This window comes from Neolamprologus multifasciatus, chromosome 7 (genome assembly GCF_963576455.1).
Source record: "Neolamprologus multifasciatus chromosome 7, fNeoMul1.2, whole genome shotgun sequence".
NCBI lineage: Eukaryota > Metazoa > Chordata > Actinopteri > Cichliformes > Cichlidae > Neolamprologus > Neolamprologus multifasciatus.
This window is the reverse complement of record NC_140445.1, coordinates 23266704-23290202: the sequence shown is the minus strand read 5'-3', so window position 1 is coordinate 23290202 and position 23499 is coordinate 23266704. Positions and strand designations below refer to the sequence as shown.

The 23499-nt window shown below is 38.9% G+C and overlaps 1 protein-coding gene across 2 annotated transcripts; it reads right to left on the bottom strand.

Annotated features, from left to right (window-relative positions):
• Nucleotides 1-302: 302 nt before the first annotated feature.
• tbx5a (T-box transcription factor 5a) lies at nt 303-21089 on the bottom strand. Of its 2 annotated transcripts, none has more exons than XM_085168275.1 (9): nt 20340-21089; nt 19462-19632; nt 18563-18657; nt 17146-17265; nt 16271-16418; nt 10645-10797; nt 7735-7826; nt 6087-6319; nt 303-1983 (listed from the first exon to the last, which is right to left on the bottom strand). In XM_085168275.1, exons 2-9 carry the CDS (start codon nt 19603-19605, stop codon nt 1391-1393), a joined length of 1578 nt encoding a protein of 525 aa, XP_085024401.1. In that variant the 5' UTR covers nt 19606-19632; nt 20340-21089; the 3' UTR covers nt 303-1390. The 2 variants fall into 2 exon arrangements, with proteins under 2 accessions (XP_085024401.1, XP_085024400.1); XM_085168274.1 differs by having other exon boundaries at nt 19462-19635; nt 20340-21088.
• Between the last annotated feature and the right edge of the window lie 2410 nt (nt 21090-23499).

Sequence of the window (23499 nt, the reverse complement as noted above, 5' to 3'; positions counted from 1 at the left end):
CTGTTAAATAGCTGTAATCAAACATTTACCACATTCAACAATGCATTAATGAGGCTGAGGCAAGAAGAACTCCACAAAAAAGGCCACAAACACACAGCATGACTGAAAAATGATACCGTAGGGTTGCGCTTTGGCCATGTGATTACTCGGGGTCAAATTCTTTTAATTATATTATGTAGCCTACATTTATCATTAACAAAAATGTATATTTATTAGTGGATGCTGACACAGAATTTTGGATTTCTTATCATTGTTCCGTTTTTGCTAGTTTTTCGATCATGCCACGTGGGAAAAACAGTATAGTTTATAGTAGTGTGAGTACACGCCTGTGGGCAATGTGGGTGTAAAGATTTTTTAGGGCTTTTCCTGAATTCTCAACACTGGAGTGCTGTGCACATTGCAATTAAATTATACAAGTTCCTGATTAAATCTTGATTTAATCAGCTAGTCAATCAGAATCATTACCAGAGTAAGTTCTGCGGTTCCGCTTCTCAACATGGTCAGTATCAGTTTTTCAGTGCTGCTCCTTGGTTGTAACACCGTTGCATGTGGTGAGGACGGTTTCTGCCTGAAACGTCTGGACACGAATGAACAATTATTCTGTCACGTTTCACATCATTAAATTAATATAAGGTTCTTGAAGTGCATGTAAGTATGCGAAAACAAAAAAACAAAGCAAAACAAAGCAAAAAACACAAAAAACAAAAAAATAAAAAAAATAAAAACCCTTTTGACACATTTAAGAGTAAGCAAGAGCTACAACAAAGGCTCACACTTGCTTATTCATGGTTTAAGTTATAACAGTTTTACAATGTAACTTGTTAACTACAAAAACTATTTAAAAATGAGAACTTGGGCTAATATAACAGAAGACAAGTGTCCTTTTTTTTGTTTGTTTTGTTTTTTACACAAATTTGTTATATAGTCCAAAAAGAGCTTTGTACTTGTGGTTGCAAACACATTTAATGGTCTGACTAAAAATGCGGACATCCAAGAAAAAGCACCGCCGCACGAGGACGCAGTTGACCTGTGGACCACATGCTTCTGAAGCATTTCTGACCTTCGCTTTCGTGTCTGCGTGCTCTGCTCTTGAGCAGTCTTTGCTTCTGCTTTTGTCCAGCTCCTCTTTGTTTGTTTGTTTGTTTGTTTATAAGTGCACATGCTGTCACAACAAGGTAAGTGATAAGATGCCTTCTCTTCTAGTCAGCACCATCCTACTATGCACATCCACTGTGAACCAACACTGGTCTCTTTAGGATGAACAGCAAGACCTTTTAAAAAAATATAAATATAAATTCATCTAAACCCTGCCTTGTTTTGGTCCTTTGTTGTGTCTTTCTCTCTTTTTTTTGTATTTATAGAGTGAGGGGGGGGGGGGGGGGCAACTTCTTTAGCTGTTCTCACTCCACTCTGGCATGATGCTTACACTATGTACAGAGTGGTACTGGTGTGGTGATAGTGTACGTGGTATGCCATGTGTATACAGGTACTCATTTCCCTGCAGACTGGCTGCTGGTGATTGGATCCCAGCCCCGGGACTGCATTGGCGGCCCAGAGTCTGATGGGTCATAGAGCTCTGGTACATTGCAGCGTGGTGGCCATCACCTAGCTGTGGAGAGGCGTGGCCTCCCACCCCACCTAGTCTGGACACCAGAGACCCTGAGGTGAAGTGAGCGGAGAAGTGTTGGTAGGGCAGTCGATCCATGGGCTGCATGGTGGTGACAGAACAGCTACCATAGGGTGATACACTGGCCCAAGTGTTGCAGCTGATGTCTTCCAAACTGGGAACAGGCTCAGCGCTTTGTGAGGCACTGGCATACATACAGGCCTGCCGCTGGCTAGACTCGCTGCGGTAAGGCCCACCGGAGAGACTGAGGCTCTGAGCGTAGCCAACAGGGCGGTAGTAATGGTCCTCCTCACTCGATGAGCTCTCCAGATATGCTTTCTTGTAGCTGTGATCTCCTGAGTGACAGTCATCATCCACTGCAGGTGGAATTAGAAAGGTGAGCAATTATGTTATTCAAGAGATGGAAAATACAAACTGTCATCAAACAGAATGCAATGATTTGCAGATCTCATAAACCGGTATTTAATTTACAGTAGAACACAGAAAACATGTCAAATGATTAACTGAGAACATGTGCCACATTAAGAGAACTATTAAGAAAAGCTCATTTTGAATTTGATGGCAGCAACATGTTTCACAAAAGTTGGGACAGGGCTATGTTTACCACTGTGTAGCTTCCCCTCTTCTTTAACAACAGTCTGTACATATGAGGGAATTCAGGAGATCAGCTGCTGAACTTTTAGGAGAGGAATGAAGTTCTGTTTTTGCACAGAGTCTGTTTGAGCAGCCGGACTCTTGTTCTATAAAGCCATACTGTTGTAATAGATACAGTTCGGGTTTAGCATTGTTGTGCTAAATATATTGGAGCATAATTGCTGTAAAATCTGTGTCTACCTTTCAGTACTGATGGTGCCATTCCAGATGTGCAAGCTGCCAATTCCATAGGCACTGATGCATGTCCATACGATGAGAGATGAAGGCTTCTGAGATTTGTACCGTGCTTAACGCCTAGGCTTTGCCTCTACAGCCATTCTCCACCTTCATTCACAGTATTTGACATCCATGTTTTCCAAAAAGAATTTCAATTTTAGATTCATCTGCCCACAGAACACTTTTCCATTTTGCCTGGGTCCATTTTAAATGAGCCTTGGCTCAGAGAAGACAGCAATGCTTCTGGATCATGTTCACTTAAGGGTACTTCTTTCCATGATACACCTTTAACTCTGGATGGTCCAATGAACTCTTTTCACAGAAAATGATTTCTAGAAGTGCAATTTTTTCCATGACTGAATCATGCCTGTTTTTAATGCAGTGCCGCCTGATGGCCCGGAGATCACAGGCATCCAATTGATCTTCGGCCTTGTTGCTTGCACACAGAGATTTCTTCAGATTCTACGGATCTTTTGATTCAGTAGGGCTGTAGATGATGAGACTTTTAAAGTCTTTGTAGCTTTACATTCAGGAACACTATTCTGAAATTGCTCCTAATTTGTACATGCATTTTGTTGCTGATGTGGCTTCTCTGCCTCTCTTGGATGCTCTTTTATTTTTTTAATCTCCACTCATGTTACTGACCTCTGGCAAATTAGCCTAATTAGGATCTTATGTAAAATTTTCCTCATTTTCCTTTTGTGGGATTATGATATTATTTTATGCCATGTTAGACCCCTAATTAAAGATTGTGAATTATTATGTAGTTTTAGTTTGCATTATGCTCCTGAATTAGAAGAAGGTGATAACTATTACATTTGGTAAACTGATTTGCATTATATTAGACTGTTGATTTTTTGTGAATGAATGATATTGTTTTGTGATGCATTATACTGCTGAGTTATAAGAAAATATTGTTCACAGAAAGTCATCGTCTCATTTGTCTGATTAGAAGAGAACAGAGCATTCTGCCCCATCAGCAGGAGCAGATAAACAGGGAGCCAAGGTCGTAGCTTAGGCGCTGTGTGAGAGAAAGAATGTGAATGTTTAGGCTTTTATGATTAGGTGGGGGCCACTAGAGGCTATAAGAGTTTGATCAAGGCTCCACCATTTCGAGATCTGATGCTGTCTGTTGTATGGTGTCCATCTCCCACGCGTGTGTTCATTAAATCATCGTTTGACTTGACCCGGCCGGACCAGTGTTGTTATTTTGGTTTTCCTCCTGTATCCATTCCCAATATTTGAATCCGTAACAGTTTTGGGGGCTCGTCCTGTGGTATTGGGATGGAAGTTTTGGAGGCTTGGACGGTCCGAGGTGGTCAGACGGGCAGACATTATCCGGCAATCGAACTGAGTGGACAGGCGCCTTTATAAAAGAGGTAGGCACAGGCCTGTTGATTTTATCCGAAGTGTGCTGAATTGGACGATAAAATTAAATGTCTATTCAGTAAAAGTTGCCGGTGGGTGTCTGTTTTGATTTTGATGAAAAAATCTCATGAGTGTTGAAACCTGAAATAAGCTTAAAAGTAATAATACTGGGTTAGAGTCCCAAGGTAAAGGAAAATAATACTGAGTTAAAGTCTCAGGTAGTTTGATAGGGAATTGGTCATTTTGTGAGTTAGAGTCTCCATTGGTCTAAAGGATTGCATCTGTGTTGGCCATGTTGAGAGTTAGAGGCTCCATTGTCCATAACGTTGCATCTGCGTCGGTCATACTCTTGTTTTAGAGGGTTGACGGCGGTTTAAAAGTATTATAAATTTTGTTAGAACGGTGGTTAGAGTCCACTAAGAGGCGCATAGCCCGGAGGTTACGCTCCCTCCTGGCCGCGGACGCGCGACCTTGACCTGTCGGCGAACAGGGTTAGTTCAGTTGGCTTGACTGTGGGGTACAGGGCATCCTGGAACAAGCTAGGAGTTAGAGTCTCCTTATCTGCGCTTTTTTGGGCACTGTAAATTGACTTAGGGATTTTAGAGATGAGGCCAGATACAGTTAGAGTCTGATACTGGTTAATTGATTACAAAAAAGTTGGACTTTCTTCGGTTGGACCCGTTATCTTAAATTTGTCAAAATTGTGTAGGCGCTAAAACTTTCAGGCCTGAGAGTGATTGTAAATATAAGACGTCTTTGTAATATAATAGAGAGTTGAGTGTGAAACGAGGCTGTGTGTGACGATAGCGCGCTGCAGCGCTGCGAGCTATTTTTAGATAGTGTGTGAACATGCAAATGAGGTGGCTGCTGTGAAGCCCACAGAGGACTTCCTGTTTAGCGTGTTATTGAGTTTTATAAGTATGATTTGCAAACAATGATACATGCCTGTAATTAAAACGCTGATTTTGTTGATTATAATATTACAAATAAAGTTTTAAATCACTACGGTGAATGTTTAATGTTTGGCTGAGTTTTGATATGGGAGAGACGGCTTCGCAGCTGTTGGGGGTAAGTGACCGGAAACTTGCATGCCCATAAAAGGCAACTGCCTGACTGTGTGAACTATGCACCAAGAGAGAGAGTAAAATCTAGGTGGATGAATTAAATGGATGTTGTAAGAAAAATAGTAAATGAATGTTTTAGTCTCTTAATACAGGTGGATTTCTCTCAACCAGGAGACCTGAGTACAGCAGCAAAAGGATAGATTAACAAAATTGGGACGACAGACAGGCCAAGCTCTGGCTCAAAATTTTACAGCTTGACCTCTCACTTTGTCCCCACCCGAAAAAGAAGCTTAAAGGACATCTTCTCCTCCAGTTATCGGTTACCATCACTGGAAATTTTCAGGCAAGTTTTCACTGAATTGTTTTTGGCACCATGTGTCCCTGAATCTCACAAGCAAGCTCTAATTCCTGGCTGAAGACATGGAATGCTGTTATTTAAGGTGGGAAATCAAAATTTGGGAAACAAAATTAAAAACACATACAATTGGAGAAATGCCTTGTTTGAGAAGAAAAAAAAAAAAAAAAAAAAAAAGTTAAAATAACCCACCCACAAATGCACATACACGCAATGAAGAAACAGCTTACATTCATGAACACGTGAAGATTTTCCAGTTACTTTCCAGCTGTTTCTTTTTTGTAACACTTCCATTTCCAACCTTTTGTTGTCCCATCCCAACTTTTTAGAGACATGTTTCTGCCATCAAATTCATAATGAGCTTGTATTTTTCCATGAAATGTTGAAATGTCTCAGTTTAAACATCTGACATGTTTCCTATGTTCTACTGTGAAGAAAATGTCACTTTATTAGGCTTTCCAATAAAAGCATTTTGTGTTTATTTGCATGGCATTCCAGATTTTCTAGAACTGGGGTTGTACATGACATATAGCAAAATTAAATAGCAGACACTATATTTTAAATTACTCTTTGTTTAACGTAACACATCTCACATCATTTGTTTTAGTTTACAAATCTTCATGTACACACATGATGTGTTCAAGAATAAACATTTTTTTAAAAAAATATTATAAATGAAAGATACAATTTAGAAACATAGAAACAAAGTGTGTTATAGCTAAGAACAATGTATGGAGAGTGACTACTGAAAAAACCCCAATCTACCCTCTTCTACACTAGTCTCCATATTAGAGTCACCTACCTTTCCTCTTGATACAGTGGTACTCTTGGCCATGCTCATGAGGCAGGGGGTAGGAACCCGACTGGGGCAGCATGTCCTGTGAACTGCTTGTGACACCATTTTCACACTGGGAGTACTGGGAGCTCAGGCTGTTTGGTGTGGCCAGGCCTTGGACCTCCCCGCTAAATGGACTCTGGCTGGAGCCCACTCTCTGCCGCACTGTACTGCGAGGCACTACTGGATACTCCTTGGTACTACGTGCACACACAAACGATCACAGTTGTTAGTTATTATCTTCAACTATAATTTGCTGTCAACAAAGCAGAACTATTTTAATCTTCCGCATTTCATCATAAGATCATTTCTCAAAGACAACCAACGAGGATCACCATCAGTGATTTACTTCAACTTAGGACACAGAGAAAAACGTAAAAAAGAAAATATTCAGTCCAAAATACCAGGATGTATTTCGCCCCTATAAATCCTCAGGATCCATCAATAGATCATTTTTGCTATTTTTAGTTCTTTGATTTCAGGGGAAGATTCAGTTGAAAACCTGACCTGGTTTTGCAATAAGCTCTCCCCTTGATATTGTAACCAAGAGCAGACGTGCATTGCTTACTGTCCTCTGCAGGATTGGACAAAGGCATGAAAGATTGATAGTGTGGTTTGGACTCTCACCAGCTTCTATAGATTTACAAGTTTTGATAGCTGAAATACATTTCATTAGCTCGTGGAACGCACCTACTTAAAGAAATTTAACGTGCGTCTAGTACAATCAGGCATGCAGTTTTTTATAAAGCTACTTCTTTTTTTGCTGCAACACTGATTGTGAGGTACTTGATCATTATTCTGTGCATCAGAGTGAAGGTTTTAGAGTGGATGCATTCTTCTAACACCTTATGGAAACGCTAAACAACTTTTCCTATTTGGTCTGATCTGGGATTTTTTTCCCCTCCTCATTTGAATTCACATAGAGTCTGAACTGGCTGCCCAAAGGGGGTTGTGTTTTTTTCAAAACCAGATTTTCTCCTTTGAAAAAGTGTTTTCCACGCAGTACGGACTCATGCTCCATTCCTCATCTGGACTGAATAATAGAGCGAGGGAGGGGAGAGATCAATGTGGTCGTATAGTGCCTTGGCTGCCTGACCAAGAGATACCACCAGTTCAGCACAAATGCGTGCCCCCCACACACACACCCCCACACACACCACCAACACACACATATATACACCACACACACACACACACAGCACAGTCCACATAAGGAGTTGGAACATCCTGGTAGAAAGAGCTCTATGGAAGAGAGATGTTACAGTTGTGTTTCAGAGGTTCTGCCAGATCAGCCATAAAAGTCTTCAGCATGAAAACTGGCTGACTATCAAGAACTACACTTACATCATTGAAAATAACACTCACTGAAAATAACACATACGACTGGTTTGCATTTGGGTGATTGAGGGATTAAAGTGGGGCTCGTTAAGTGACAGTGTGACCAGGATGTCAGTAATCCCTGCCTAATTGAGGTAACATTTATCTACTCATTTCACAACATTTGGTCAGTATTTCCATATGTCAGAAGCAGGATCTATGAAAGAAAAAAAAGAAAAGAAAAAGAAAAGCAAGCAAGAATAACGTGCATTTTGATTGTTTTTTTTCCCACATTTACCTTTGCATTCTGGACATCCGGTGCAATTCCATGTCATCGCTACCACGGAATCCTTTTGCAAATGGGTTGTTCTCGATCTTCAGCTGGGTTATCTGTAAGCGCAAACACACAAAGTGTCAGTAACATACACTGTTGCAGTAAGAGTCAATTGTTGTGCTGCTTATGTCATTTCATTGTCAGCTGCGTTTAAAAGCACCCATTTACAGCCAACCCACACATGCATTGAAATAGCAGCTATTTAAAAGCAGCATTTCGCCCTGTGCCAGACTGTCAGACAAGACAACTCCTCTTCAACTCAGGGGTTTTATGATGACAATATTAAACATATTTTTTGGAGAAAACCGGGGCTTTACGGGTTTTTTTTGGATGCATGTAAGTGTTCACAAGCTACCCAAGAGTGAAATAACAGATCATATTTCCAGAAACCTGAGATACTTTCTGAGCTGAGTTCCTGAGTGCAATAGTTCAATAAAAACATGTCTATATAAATCATCTTTCATTGCTTAATTTATGATGTTACATTAGATGATGTCTAGCTTAGGAGATAGCTGGCTCGTGCATGACAGATACAAATCATGAGACTTATTCTATGACTTAATGTTTTGGTAAAAAACGTCTCTATCAATACCAAACAAATAGAAGCAGAAATTACTTTCAGAGCCACCCATAAACAATAAGTTAATCCCAGAGTGGTTTAACCCAATCCCGGGATATCCCTCTCGTGAGCAGTGGTTTCTGGCAGGTAATTAGCTGGCAGCTCTCGTGTGCTTCCAGCTTTTTGACAAGACTGGAAGTTTGTGTGCACGCTGGCTGACACTTTCAGCAAACCTTGTAAAATCTCTCATGTGACACGTCGCTAGCTTCTTGTTAATACGAGCTGTCTGTCAGATCATTTATACACTGTCTCATCATTTTAAAAGTTTGGCATTAAAAGTTCAGAGTCTATTTCGCCCTTTTTACCCCCCTGCATGTCTTCCAAAAATACACCTAGACAAATAATTATCCAGTCCAACAATCTTATTCTCAGCTGAGTTTACAGAGAGAAAATTAAATATTTTACAAAAGATTTTGTTCTGACTAGGATTAGCAGATAGGAGGAAAAACAGAAAAAAATAATTTGAGAGTAGGCTCAGATAATGAGTCGAAATTCAAAGACTGTAGTTTGACTAGGCTGTGTCCAAACTGTGCTCATTAAAATAACTGAGGCTGACATAAACACATTTCCAGATGCAAAATGAAGTGAAGTAGTTCAAGTAAGATTTTTTTTTAAAAAAAGAAAAGAACAAAACTATGAGCTGGTCTTAATTCATCTTCCCAGTTTGACAAAAATCTTAAGAAAACATACCACTCCAGGAACCTCAGTTTCTGGAAAAAATGCTTTAATTACAGCTACGACAGGAAAGAGCTGAAACCAGAGACTTTGACCATTTCATTAGCTGAGAGTCTAACAGGTGAATTGGACACATGCCTGCAGCTCGTAGCCCACTCCTTTTGGCAGGCTTAAAACTGTTTGATTAGACAAATGTGGCAAGAAAAAAAAGAGCCTCGAAACCCGAAATGCCCCTTTCTTTCCTGCAGGTCTGGAAAGCCCTAATAATTAGCCCGCAGTTACGATCTCAGCCCCTAGTAACAGGCTCGAAAATAATGAATGGTTTCTACAGAATGTTGGTCATTTGTGCTTCCTGTTCCCAGAAGCCCGGAGACCTGGATTGGCTGCAGGGACATTATGAGCTTTCGCCCCTTTCTCCCATATTCCCCAAACTAAAAACATATAGGCCTGCATGGTTTAAGGATGTTAAACAGATGCTGTTTGCAGATATTTGTATTCCCAAGATTTTTTTCCCCTCGCCCAGAAATGTAGACAGTGTAAATATTGAATTTTATTCCTGCTACTTTCACAAGTCTGAACACGCAATGGCGACTTTAAAAAAACAAAACGAAAAGAAAATACGAGGCTGTGCGGCACAAGAAGTCACATCTTTAACTCTAATCTGATGTTATAAGTTTCGAGATTCCAGATACGCGAAAAACAAGGGTGATTCCAAGGTTTTCTGTTTCCAATTAAACACGGTAAGAAACTTAATTTACAACTCAATAATGTTAATTAAAGCTCCGTCGTTAACCGAGAAAGTGAAGCTTAGAAAATAAATGAAAAAAGGCAAACATTTGCATAGCATATGTAAAATCTGGTTTCCCTTGTATATGTATATGTAATTAAATCTTCAAAGTTCTTCAAAGTTCTTAGACTGAGATCTGTTTTTGCGCATATATATACAAGCAATGCGTAAGGAGAGCTTCGAAATAAAGCATGCAGTGATAGTCTCATCTACACTGAAATAGACTGAAAATAAAACACCAACAAATGAATTTAAAAAATAATTACTAGAACTGTTTCAAAGTAGGTAGTAATTTATCTCCAACGAAAGCCTTAATAATAAATTCATGTCACGGACTTGGGTTTGTGAAACGTGTTCTAGTCAGGAATCTGAAGTTTTCCTTTAATCTGCCAGCAGCTGAGTTTAATATCAGCGATTTTCAGTGAAAAACTTTAAACTCTCAAAGAGCTATTATTTCCCTCTCCTTTGATCCAACAGAAGACCAAGAGCTGCATAAAAAATTGACAAAAAAATATTATTAAAAATAATTTGCGCAAAAATTATAAACACATTTTCAAAAATAACTTCAATGTGAAATCGACCTTTGCGCAATCCTGCATTTGCACCGGGGGCATTTTTGAGAGCGCAACAGGCTGCATGGTTCTGTTTGCACAACTGATTTTTTCCCTCTTTATATTTACCTCCGTTTGAAACACTGTGGAATTTTAACCACCCCATAAAATACGTAAACCTAAAGCTGCCCCTTTCGCGAAAATAAATGAATAAAAATATCCAAAAAACCCCGAAGTTTTACCTTATGGTTCTGATAGGATGTCACCGCAATGAAAGATGTTTCCGGGAAGACGTGAGTGCAGAAGGCCGTGTTTTTGGAACCAAAGCCATTATTTTCATCCGCTTTCACGATGTGAATCCTCGGTTGATACTTGTGCATCGAATTGAGGATGATCTGCAATAAAGAGAAAGTGGCGTTACACACATATATTTGGCGTCATTTCTAAAAATAAAATTAAACAAAATGAGATACACCCTACCAGTCCTCAAATGTGTTTTTTTTGAGTGCGCATTTTTTTAAAGATTAAAAATGTCCTTTTGTAAGAAAACACTTTACCATATATTTGTTATAATAATAATAATAATAAAAATAATAAATGTTAGTAAGACATTAGTCATTTTTACGCATGAGCAACATGCTGACATGATAAGATTACAGTCTATTTTGCAAAAGGTCTATTTCAGTACTTTCACCAACGCACTGGTCTGCTTATACTTCTCAATAAAATTGTTTTTGTCCCTGTAATTTTGCGAAATCTGTCTACTTTGTAATGGAATCCACTTTTCCTCTCAAAACGTCTAAGCTGAGTATAGTTTCTGAAAAACACAAACACTTGTTTGGCTAAAAAACGTTTATTGAACAACAAATTGTAATGAAAGTTTTATTTTTACCTTTTTATAGATATTTAAAATAAAGTCGACCCATTTGCATTCTTTTTCTTCTTCTTCTTCTTTTTTACAGCACAGTTATTTAAACATTCCTCATGTTTTAAACAGAATAAAGATTTAAAATGTTCTAATTAAACCCTTTAAAAATATGAATTGTCTCTCACTGTAATTATTACTGCAGTGACAGTGATTTACCGTGTTATTTATACAGCACTTCTCATGACAGTCACACAGATAAATGCAGGAGATAGACATATACATGCCCTCTTCCTTTATATTCTGTTACCTTACTAAACCAGCCTATGAGAACTACAATGAATAGAATGAACGTGTCTTTTGAGGCACTATCGAAAGTTAGTCAAGGCCATCAATCTTGAAGAAATATTATTTATTTATTTTATTTTAATTCCCATTAAATTCTTCCAATAAAAACGGCGGTAATTGCTTTTTAATTGACTTATTCCTGCATTCGGTCCTTCTATACTTTATCTGAAAGAGTGTTTTTGAACCTGCGTCTCAGTGCTAGCATGAGAAGAGCCGGGGGATTGCCCTGCCCTCCAGTACCTATGGGGGTATCCTGCAGTATTACACAGACATAACCCAGAGTCTTTTCTCAGAGGCGAATGAACCATAGAGACCTACATAGATAATACAATAGTCATCCATTATTAATTCCCAGTTGAACTTGATCTCATTTCATGCTGGAATAGGTTTTTGTAATGGGCAGGAGAAAGTGTTTTTCAGCTGCCTGCCATGCACCTTGTAGATGCAAACTATTTAATGGAAGTAAGTGACAGAAAACATCAGTCAGGATTTGTTTAGTGGATCACTTCAGTTACATAAGCAGACGCAGCTTTTTGTTTTTGTGGATTTTTCCAGTATTGCAGTTTTGTCAGGGTGTATTTGAAAAACAAAAAAACAAGCAAACAAAAAAACTTCTTTCATGTGTCTGTTAAGCAGCAGTCCCTATGTCTTAATATTTAGAATCATTAATGAGGCTTCAAAACACGACTCAAAACTATGTAAACTGTGCAAAGAAAAAGCAGGGTAAATGGCAGATTTTCTCATGCATTCATTGCCTGCTTATTTCTTAGTTTGCATATATGTCCAAGATTGGAACAAACCACAACAACTAGTCCACTGATGCAAACATGTCATACAGCACCCTGTACGGTTTAAGAGGCTAAAAATGTCTGTCATGAAGACATATTAGAAGTTGCATAGATGTCTAAATGCACATTTCACCATGGAAAATAGCATGGCCCACTAACCGTGGGCTCCTAAAGTCCAGTATTTGTGCTGTTAGGATGGGATGTGGTAGTAAGGAGGGGGTAGCTGTAGACCACCCACCGGGGACCCAGCATACGCCTCAACTCTGTGGCCCAGTCACTGCCCTGCCTGGTTCCCTGTATCTCTGCCTCAACCCCCCCTAGCTTCTGGATGATCGCATGTAATGATAGTGAAGGATCCCTTTGGGTCCCGGGCTGCTGCCCTTTTACTTTCAAGTTCCTCCACATCAGAGAGTTTCCCCAAGCTTTAGGATTAGCAGTCTTTGTACACCACCATCTATTGCTCATCACACACTGCCATTCAAATATAAACAGTGTGATCCTCACACTCCACCCTCATGCACAAAACATGTGTGGGAAGACTGGGAGACGAGTGCAGCAGCAAACTGATGGACAAGACAAATAACACTGAGAAATATTCTGGGAGTTGAGACAGACATCAGAGCAAAAACTACAGATTGGTATGAAACAGAAACAAAAACAAACTATTCAGGAATTCAGATACGGAAAAAAACACCACTTAATTCTGTAATTTTGTGACCAAACTAGTGCTGTTGTGGAGGTTTTGATATGTATCGACGGATATGAATAACAAGCAACAAAGCAAATACACTTTGTTAAAGCCAAAGTACAGAGGGATTAAATTTAAGATACTTGAATCACAAATAAAATTACTTACAACAAAATAGCACTTGCTAGTAAATATGCTATATACAAAACTTATAAATTATAATGTTGCAGATGGCAAAGTTTAACCTTTAACTAATAAGAATACAGAATTTTTACACTTTGGGGCAGTTTAATATATAACTTTTTTTTTAAAGAAGATACTTATGTAAGTAGAATCTCATGGAAACTAAAAACCAAATAGCTAGCCAAAACTGTTACCCTGTAATATAACTAAAGTCAGTGAGTATATGTACTTAGTTACTTCACAAAATTAGAACATTATGATTAATAATTGTCTCTTTAAATAAATCTCTTTTAAGATACACACTTCTTTAAAATGCATTACCTAGCTTCACTATAACTAAAACACATTACCATTGAAATAAACTGCTTAGTGAAACAGACCTCCGCCTCAACACTTTCATACGACGAATATGTAAAATATCAGAAAATGACTTATGTGTGTGTAACCTATTACATACTGTGTATAATTTAAAAATCCTGTTCCTTGCAAATATCCTTCTGCCCACTTCAACCCACTATTCTTCACTATATTTCTACACAAAACTTAATAAAATAGCATATCCACAAGATTTTCTCATAACATTTCCAAAGCTCCTTAAACTACCTTCTTTCATGATTCGCACTAAAATGTTTGCTATAACAAACATTATATATAATGTTTGTTAATATATAATATATATAATATATATATATATACAGACATTTCTAGAAGAAAACCTCAGGCCAGTCCTGTATTGGTCTAATCGGCATCAGCAATATGTTTTGGTCTCATGTCTCACTGCTAGTAATTATAAATCATCTACAAGTTATTTCAACCAGCTGGACCAACAAGCTGATGGAGTATATTTCTGGACAGCCACCAGTGCTTCATTTAAGAATCCAAAGGTGCTCTCTCCCAGCACGAAAGAGGCCGAGCCAGGAACCACTGCAACCAATCAAAAACGCACTTTAACCCAAAATTCACAGTGCTGCTCCCATTCCGACTGAGACTCAGTTTCATCTCACCAGCTGTGCTTTGGCAAGGGAGCAGTTCCTTTAGGTGCCATGTGGACAGATAGTGGCTTGTGTGTGCTAAAATTCATATGCATTTTTCCGTGGGTAACTTTGAAAGCTGAAACCAGCTTCACTTTGATTCATTACCACACTGAAACCAACACCTTAAGTGGCTCCAGAAGTATACATAGGAATATAGCATAATGGCAACAATGCACTCAATAATTGGTCATATGCAATGAGATCTGGGTTTTTTTCAGAATCGAGCATTGTGGAGTAATACGTCTCTAAGAGCAAAACCAAACAAACACAGCTTGCTTTAAGGAATGTTTTCTCATGAAAGCAAACCAGCTGTTGAGGTAACCTTTGCCAAATTTCTAATTGTATTTTCCTTTAATGGCTAAGCCTGTTAGTAAGAAAGTTAACTGTGCGGATGCTCTGTTTCTACAACAAGACATCTAATTAGGCCTAAATGTACCCGTCGAGATACCTTTCTTCATGAAAACCTGCCGCCAAAGGGCCCATTTTTTGATGAAGTAAGTGATGTTTGTACTTTCTGCTTTGGGTAAGACAGGAATCACAAAAGCCTGAGGCCAGATAGGGAGTTTAGAATAATGAGGAGTTAAAGCTAGGAAATGGGTACCATACAGCCTCTTACTGTTGAGACGGGTGAAGGAGATGGTGGGTGGTGGTGCAATTGCCCTTTTCCTTTTTCCTAAAAAAGTTCCCAGTTGATCTCTTCTACTCATGCAAGCTGAATTCCAGGAGGTCCATGGCTAATGCACCTAGGGGGTGCTATAATAATACTGTGCTACAAAAGGTATGTTACTAACACCTTCATAGCACACATATTACATATTAAAGAATAAGATGATGGCACGATAAGAAACAAATATTTGTCTCAATCTGGAATATTTATCTAAAGATCACAGAGACTCTTCAAAACATTACCTTTACATCATTATGTTCAATAGTAAAAACAGAATATCACCAAACTTTTTTTGTAATCTCAGGAGATTCCACTTTGGAAAAGTAAAGTAGAAAAAACCTTCATATGGCACAAAATTGCCTCTATATTTCTTTTTTGTGTTTAAAGTATATCAGGCTTACTATTATTATTATTATTATTATTATTATTATTGTTGTTGTTGTTGTTGTTGTTGTTGTTGTTGTTGTTATAGCAGTAGTATAGTATAGTGGTGGTAAAAGTATTTGCATCTAATTGAACACCACAACTATTTCACTATTTAAAATTTATTTTGTGACGTTTTCAACACCAGAATGCATTTCATTACTTACTATTTTCGTATTCATTTTAACACTGCAAGTTGCATTTAACAAAAAATGGAAAAAAAGGACAAAACATAAAAAATATAAATGTATCTATATAATAAAAAGTATACCCTCCATCAAAGCGATGGATGGATGGATGGTTAGATGGAATTTATCAAACGATTTACTTTCACTAAAACACATCTTTACAGAAGCAACTTAATAAAGTTTGGGCTCCACAGGTGCAGTGAAAGAATGACTGAAAGGTTATGTTTAAGTTTTAATGCACATTTAACAGATCAAATGCAAAGTTTTAAGCAAATAAATAAATCAATAAACAGATTGCCTCTCTTTAAAAAGATGACCAGGCAGGAGCATTATCTTTAATCAATTTAAAATGTGTTTATATATATATGTGTTTATAAAAATATTTAACCTCAAGAAAACAATAAAACGTACTTTTAATTAGCTGCGAGTAGCAGTAATAATAATAATAATAATAATAATAATAATAATAATAATAATAATAATAAGAAGAAGAAGAAGAAGAAGAAGAAGAAGAAGAATCTGTTAGGCACTTTTATATAAATGGCGATGCAGAGACCTGCAGATAAGCATTTAGTGCCATCATGTAACACGTCGGGCCTTAACGGATTCTCGGGATTTGGGTCAGTGCAACACCAGGTTAGCAATCATGTGGTTAAATAGTATTGATGATAGGCAGGCACCTACGTGTCCGAACGGGTCCAGGTGGTTGTTGGTCAATTTCAGTTTCTGGAAGGAGACGAGCTGCCTCATCCAATGAGCCCCCGTGGCGGGAGAGTCCGGGTGAACGTAGAGTCTCCCGGGCATGGCAGGCTCTGCCTTCCCAGTCACAGACCTGATACACAGCAACACAGTCACACGCTTTGAAACTTGCTGGACTAACACTCACATGCTAGCCGCAACTGAGTCGGTCCTAACATGTCGAAAGAAGCAGAAGATAATGACTGTGGATAAAATGTAATAATAAATTAACATTTTATTATAAACGGAAAACTTAAATTAGTGGGGCACTGTTTCTAATTATTACGCACAAAATGGCGCAATATGGGACTTTCTACACTTAAAGTTCTAAACTATGGGTGATTACCTCTTTTTCAAAACTTTGTTTTATTAACTTTAAACTTCAGTACATAAGGAAGCGGTCTGCACTGTGCCATTGTCGAATATTGATTGCTTCTAGTCACGTTAGACGTTAAAGGCACTGTTTTGCAACATATGTGAATCTCTGCCTGCTGACTTCATTTCTTGGCAAATATTAGAAAAAACACAGTTAATAATTCTCCCGGAAATAATATATTCACTTCCGACCATCCCGTCCATCACGACAATATAACGCTTCCGGTTGCAAATAACTCCAGAGAGAGCGAGAAAACGAGAGACTAGCTGAGATCCCCCTCCCCCCTAAAACTAAAAAAAAACACACACACCAAAAAACAAACAAACAAACAAACAAAACAAAAAAAAACAATGACCCGGATTTTCATCGGTGCGTAAAAGTAGGCCTATATGTTGGCAAGGCAAATCCCTTTAGAGAAGCGTTGCTGTGTTATGTTTTTACGTACCATTTATTATCGGCGAATTTGTATCGATGGTCGTCAGCTGGAACAACATCCATAAGTAGAATGTATTTCGTTTTAGGGTTCAATCCTGTGACCTTCACTTTGAAGCTGGGAAACATTCTCCTGTACAGGAAAATAAAGTGTAGTGGACACGCGAGAAAAAAAACAAGTACATGACTACTCACACCTATTAACACACACACACACACACACACGCACACACACACACACACATATATATATATATATATATATATATATATATATATATATATATATATATATATATATATATATATATATATACATATATGCTTTCGTAATAAAGCCTGTGCCATTCACTCTTTAATAAGCAAACCAAAAGTAAATAATATTTTGAAGCATAGAGAAAGGTTAAGTGGGAGGATTTAAAACATATAAATATCCGTCTTTGGTGTTTGGAGAGGAAAATCTTACTTTCAAGGCAGGGCGTTGGATCTGAGAAGAGCCATTATAAAAAAAAATTCAATATGTTCCCTATGTAGCTGTCATATTGCAGAAAACACACACATACACGGAGAGAAACACTAAGCTCTCCCACGAGTGAAAGGGAAGGGCTAACGGACGAGGATGGATGCTGTGTAATATCATCTCTTGCCAAAAACAGGAGTGAAATGATTGACGGGAATATAATGGAGACTTTTTGCAGCTGTAAGAAAACAACTGCCTTCTGCCCGCACTGGAGAGCACATCGAAATGCAGCAACGTTCAACTGTAAATATTCCTCATTTGTAGGAGACTGTGCAAGCGGTGCTCCGAAGCTATTTGACATAAAAAGTCATCGGGCGCATATAAAAGTTCACACTCAGGCGACATGAGCTGTTTTGACTGGATACAGTCTGAGGGCGACCGTGGAGCTGACAGCAGGACACATTCACTCACGCGGTCCCTGCACAACATGCTGTTGCACACGTGTTGGATCACAAGTGTCTGCACGCAGTTACATACACACACACACCTGCAGCGGATACAGAGAAAACGGCGCAAAAGGCAGCCCTTGTGCTCTTTAATGTCTTTATTTCAACGCAAAGAAACAATCGGTAACATTTTACACAAGGGGGCACGTTTTGCACGTTGGCTCTCTCGCTGTATCGCATTTCCCAACAAGGCCACCCAGACTAAAATATGGACCGGTAGTGCTGCAGAACACTAAAGCGTCCACCAGATGCTCTTGTGTTTTCTCTGTGGTTCTGTACGGTTCCAGATCCCCACGTAAGAAAATTCCAGTCTGGTTTATAGTTTATATTTAGGCTCGAAAATCGGCCAAGATAACTAAAAGCCTCATCAACAAGCAGACACACAGTCAATGAACCCATTAGTTCTACTGAAATCTTTCTAATCGCGATAATAATAATAATGAAAATGTTTTAGATGCTCCTACCGTCCCGCTTTGGTGATGATCATCTCCGTCCCCACCTCGTGAAACTTCGCCCATAGTTCCCTTTCGTGCAGGTAGACCTTTATTCCCTCCATTCCCTTCAAAGTAAAACATTCTAGTGTGTATGGTTTTTCTAAAGTTGCATTATAGATAGAGGTGTCATGCACTAGTCTGCATGCATTTAAGGCCTTCTGAATTCAGAGGTTGTAAAAAATAAAAATAAAAACTGTAGGTCTAGTATTCAGTGTTTGATTAAAACACTTTAAAAAATAAAATGCAAATACTTTGGACAACCGAGTTGTACGCTGGGGGCTAAGCTGTAAATAATGCAGAGGATAATAAGATTATGAATTAGCAATTTGAAACCAGCCAGAATACCGTAGCCTTTAACTTGTTCAGCCTTTGCTGTGAGAACTGAAGCAGCAAACACGATTTTATAATAATATAGTCAAAGCTAATGTGTAGCAATGAACATAAACCCACACAGAATTGATCTGTAATGCTATATGACTATAAACTATAACACACACACAGTTACGCTATGAAGCTTAACAGAAACTAAAAAATTGCTGAGTCTTTGCTGAAGTTGTTTCATTTCACAAATTAAAAAAAATCACTAGTGGACTAAATATTTGATCCAATCACATTTCTATCTCCAAACAGCGTAAATATATACGCCGAAAGAACTAAAATTAGCAGAAATACCCCATTCACTGTGCGGACATTTGTTTTTAAGTCATGATTTATATTTTATATTTTTAACGCCAAGAACAACAGGGTATCTGCCTGCTTCTGACAAAAACGCCTAGGCTATTTTTTCCTGCAAATGAGTGAATGTGAGCCCTAAGTCCGCAGCTTGCAGCCTGAAGCAGTGAGTGTGAGGCCTGCAAGCCGGCACTGACCTGCTGGATGTAAGTTGTCTGTGATGACGGGGATTTGCTTGAGGTCCCGTTCTGTTTCTCTGATTTATTATCGCTCTGTAATTCTCTCGAATCCGAGCCACCTGGAGAGTTTTGGAGGACAAAAGTCTCCTCTTGGTCCGCCATGACCGGAGCTCCGAAAACTACACGTCGCTGCTGGGAGACGGAAACAGAGATGTCAGTGTGTGCAGCCCGACCTTCTTAACTAACCGGATAAATGAAGACAGACTTTCAGGACATTGTGATAATATGAATTTAGAGACACACAAATAAGCTTCATTTGCACTGTGTAATCACATTTACTGTTCTTGCTGTTACTATTTTGTTAAGTGGAGAAATGAAAATACTTTTTTGATAGCTCAGAAATGAAAGCATAACGTGTAAATATAACACACATGATAGAAAGCCTTCATGTTAATGGCATGAGCTAAAAGTGTAAACCCAAAGCATTTTAATACTCTTAATAATTGCTCAGTGCAATGTGTCTTTCACAAATACAGGTCATTTTATTCGGCATATGTTATTCTTAGGAGAATAACTTCAATATTCACAACATTACTAAACTATTAGGACTTTTATTGTGACACACTGAAGCAGGCCCTCGCCTTTTTCCCCCTGCATGCTCCCAGAACTAAACACATGAGCTGTATTGCCCTGCGAGGCGGCGATCAAAGCAAAAATAAATCGCAGAGGAGCCTCCTAAAGAAAAGAAAAAAAAAATCATTTGCGCTCAGATGGTGTCACTTCAGCAGACAGCTGCGATTCCTGCAACGTGGAGTAGCATTTACTACGATGTGGGCGAGTTATGAAATGCAGTCACGGTGGGTACACGCAGTCGGTTCAGATCAACATCAGCTTACCTAAAAACCAAAAACAGGTCGCAGGCTGCAGCTGGCCCAGCAGAGAAACGCAGTATCGCCTTGAAAACGTCCAGCGCCCCGTCCCAAAAATAAGAAATCAATCAAAAGTCAGATAATCCAGGCGTTTTTCTCGAAGAAGCTGCACAAACTCCCCATGAATCCCCACTGTTTCTCCCCTCAGTTAGTTCCTACACAGCGGAGTCAAAACCACGCAGATCCTCGCGGAGCTCGCTGACAGCTACACGGCGCTGCTCGGTGCCTTATTGTTGCATTTTACAGCGGAGGTGCGTTTTGTGAGCCTACTCTGCCGATGGCACTTAGCAGTAAGCTGTAGCCTATTCCCAGCGGAGCAGGTCTGTCACCTCCTCCGTCCCTCCTCTCTCTCCCAGCCTCTGGTTTTTCAGGAGCTACGTCTCCCTCTCTCTCGTGCGCGCTCCCTCTCCAACTCTCCGCTGCGAGTCGCTGACCAACCGTGCGAAGCGGAAACTGAGTCCGCTACGTAGAAGTGCCGGTGTGGGGCTATGAGGGAGGATGATGGGGAGCTGGGGAGGTGTTGCCTTTGCAGGAAGAGCATTGGTTTATGTCCGCGGCAATAATTCCTTACTGGTACACACCCCAGTTCTTCTTATTTATCCACTCCAAACCTCTTCTTGATCCCACTCTCCAGCCTCTAATTCATTTGATATTGACAGCTTTGTGCGCCGTTAAGCACCAGTCTCTTCTCCGTAGATCTACACACAATAGAATCAAGTACATCAAGCGTGACGCTCAGCCATGCATGCATTAGTAGGCATAGGCCAACAGGTTGCCCTTCTTTATTATTACAACTGACTAATAAAAGGATCATAAGCTATGTTTTGTCTGTGCTTGCACTGATGTCTGGGCAATTAACAATATCAATTTACCGACCGAATTTTGTCTCTGGGTACTTTAAACCATTATTTTACTATTCAGTTAATTATTCAAGAAGAACAAGGAACCAAGCTGGGTTCATAGAACCGAGGAAAAAAATAAATACATCTACATTTGGGATATAGTTATCTCTGTTTCTGTGTGTGTGTGTGTGTGTGTGTGTGCATGTTGGGGGGTGAACGTGAGGAAGTCTATCTTTAGGCCTTTGGCTTCACACAGGTTTACCCCGCACACCACAGAGGGATTAGATGGTAAAAAACAGCATTTTCCCCCTAAATAACATCAAATTGTATCGCACCATGTATACATAATACTGTACATCACCCTAATGCGTATCTATCTGACTTTATAATGGCTTTGCAAGTACAGAACAAACTTACAGTGCCAAACTAATAACTTTTAAGCGTGAATTTTGCAGATGAAATCCCTCTATTCTCATGTTCCTCCTGAAATAAGACCAAAGAAGAACAAGAAGAAGAAAAAGAAAAGAATAACAATTTAACTCGACCATTAAGGACAAAATTTAGTTCTGGAGAAACACGGGAGCAGCACGACAATCTGCAACTTGCCAAACGCGTCATTTTTTGCAGTGTGCCCACTTAAATGTCTCATTTGCATTTTAGGCTGTTATCTCATTACGTAGTCACCCCCAGGGTGACTTTCCTCACCAGTCAGTGTTGTACACGGACACCACTCAAGCTATGTGTTTGTTCCGTAGCGACTCGTCGATATTTGCACTACTTTAGCAGTGCTCACAGAGGCCTTTGAAAAAGCCATAAACATAATTAACTTGAATTTGGTCCTGATAAAAGCGAAGGTGGGCCTATGTGCTCACTTACCCCCATTTTTTTGACTGAAAAAAGTGCTAAATTTGGTTCGTCTTTGCCATATGATAAAATAATATACACATATTTTTGGGATGTAGTCTTATGCCATAGCCTTTGTGTAACAACATTTTCCCGCGGAGAAAAAACAAATCGTCTAAACTTTGTAATCATAATTTTCCAGTTTTCAAATGTATTTCGGTGAAGTTTTTGCAGATTTCGTGAAGCTTCGCGTTCGTCAGATGGGCTGTTTAGTTGTTTACATTTTAAAGACACAACAACCCGGCAAAGAAATGTAAAAAACCAAAACATTTTGGGAAGCTGCCACACATTTTTTCGCCTCAAAGTTGAATTTTTTGCTTGGTCGAGTGGGTGCAGGTAACTTTTAACACAGCAGGTGTGCACACAAACAGCGAGCAGGCTGATGTGTGAGCGAAACGAAGAGTTTGCAGGAGAAGACCGGACAGCACTTTTAAATGACACTGACGCTGTTGTCAGTGCAGACATGACTATCACGCAGCGTTACTGCATAACTGATAAATGATAAAGACGGCAATTTATTCAGAGATACTCCACGAGTTTACAAGCCACGTGTGAGCAGAGTGAAGAAATAAAACAAATATATACTTTATTTATTGGCCTCGTCCACAGTGAGAAGTCTGCGCGCTGATGCTGACAAATACAAGTAATTGAAATGCAGTCTAACAAAAATCCATTAAAACAGTCTTCGAATTAAAATGTCAGCAATGGGAATACAACCCAGCAGTGTGAGGTTGTGCATATCATTCTGTAAAATGAAACGTTTTTTGGTTGTTTATTTACTTTTTAATGAGCACTTGAAACGATAGGTACTCACACAGGAGCTGCAGGTAGATGAAATCCAAAATTTAAATCCTGTGTGAAAGAGAAAAAAAAAGCTATAATCTTACGTTCTTATGTTTTAGGCTATTTATGAAACGGTACAAACACTTCGAAACTCGGGCCTGCAGAACCGGTGAGTCCGCGGTAATCGATTAGATAATTAATAAAGCAAACTAATCATGAATTTAAAGTTTAAAGGCAGCCATCTCAAACAACGCGGATAAAGACGTATTTTTTAAGCCTACAGAAATCAAAATGAGAACGAAAGCGTCTTTAAACAGTCTTTGATTTTTACTTTATTTTTAATTGTATTTTTTGTAGCCCACTCAAGGAAAAAAACGTGTTTATTAACGAGTTTATCTTTAAAAAGTAAGCATCGCAGATGGGCTAAAGTTCCGCTTGTCTTGCCTTTGCGCACATATATAAATGATAGGCTGATACTTACATAAATGCATTTAAAGGTTAAATGGTCTATAAAATATAAACATAAAACTTTTATTTTGTAATTATTCCGTTTAAAATAACATAAAAACTGAACAGTGATATATTAAAATATTAGTATT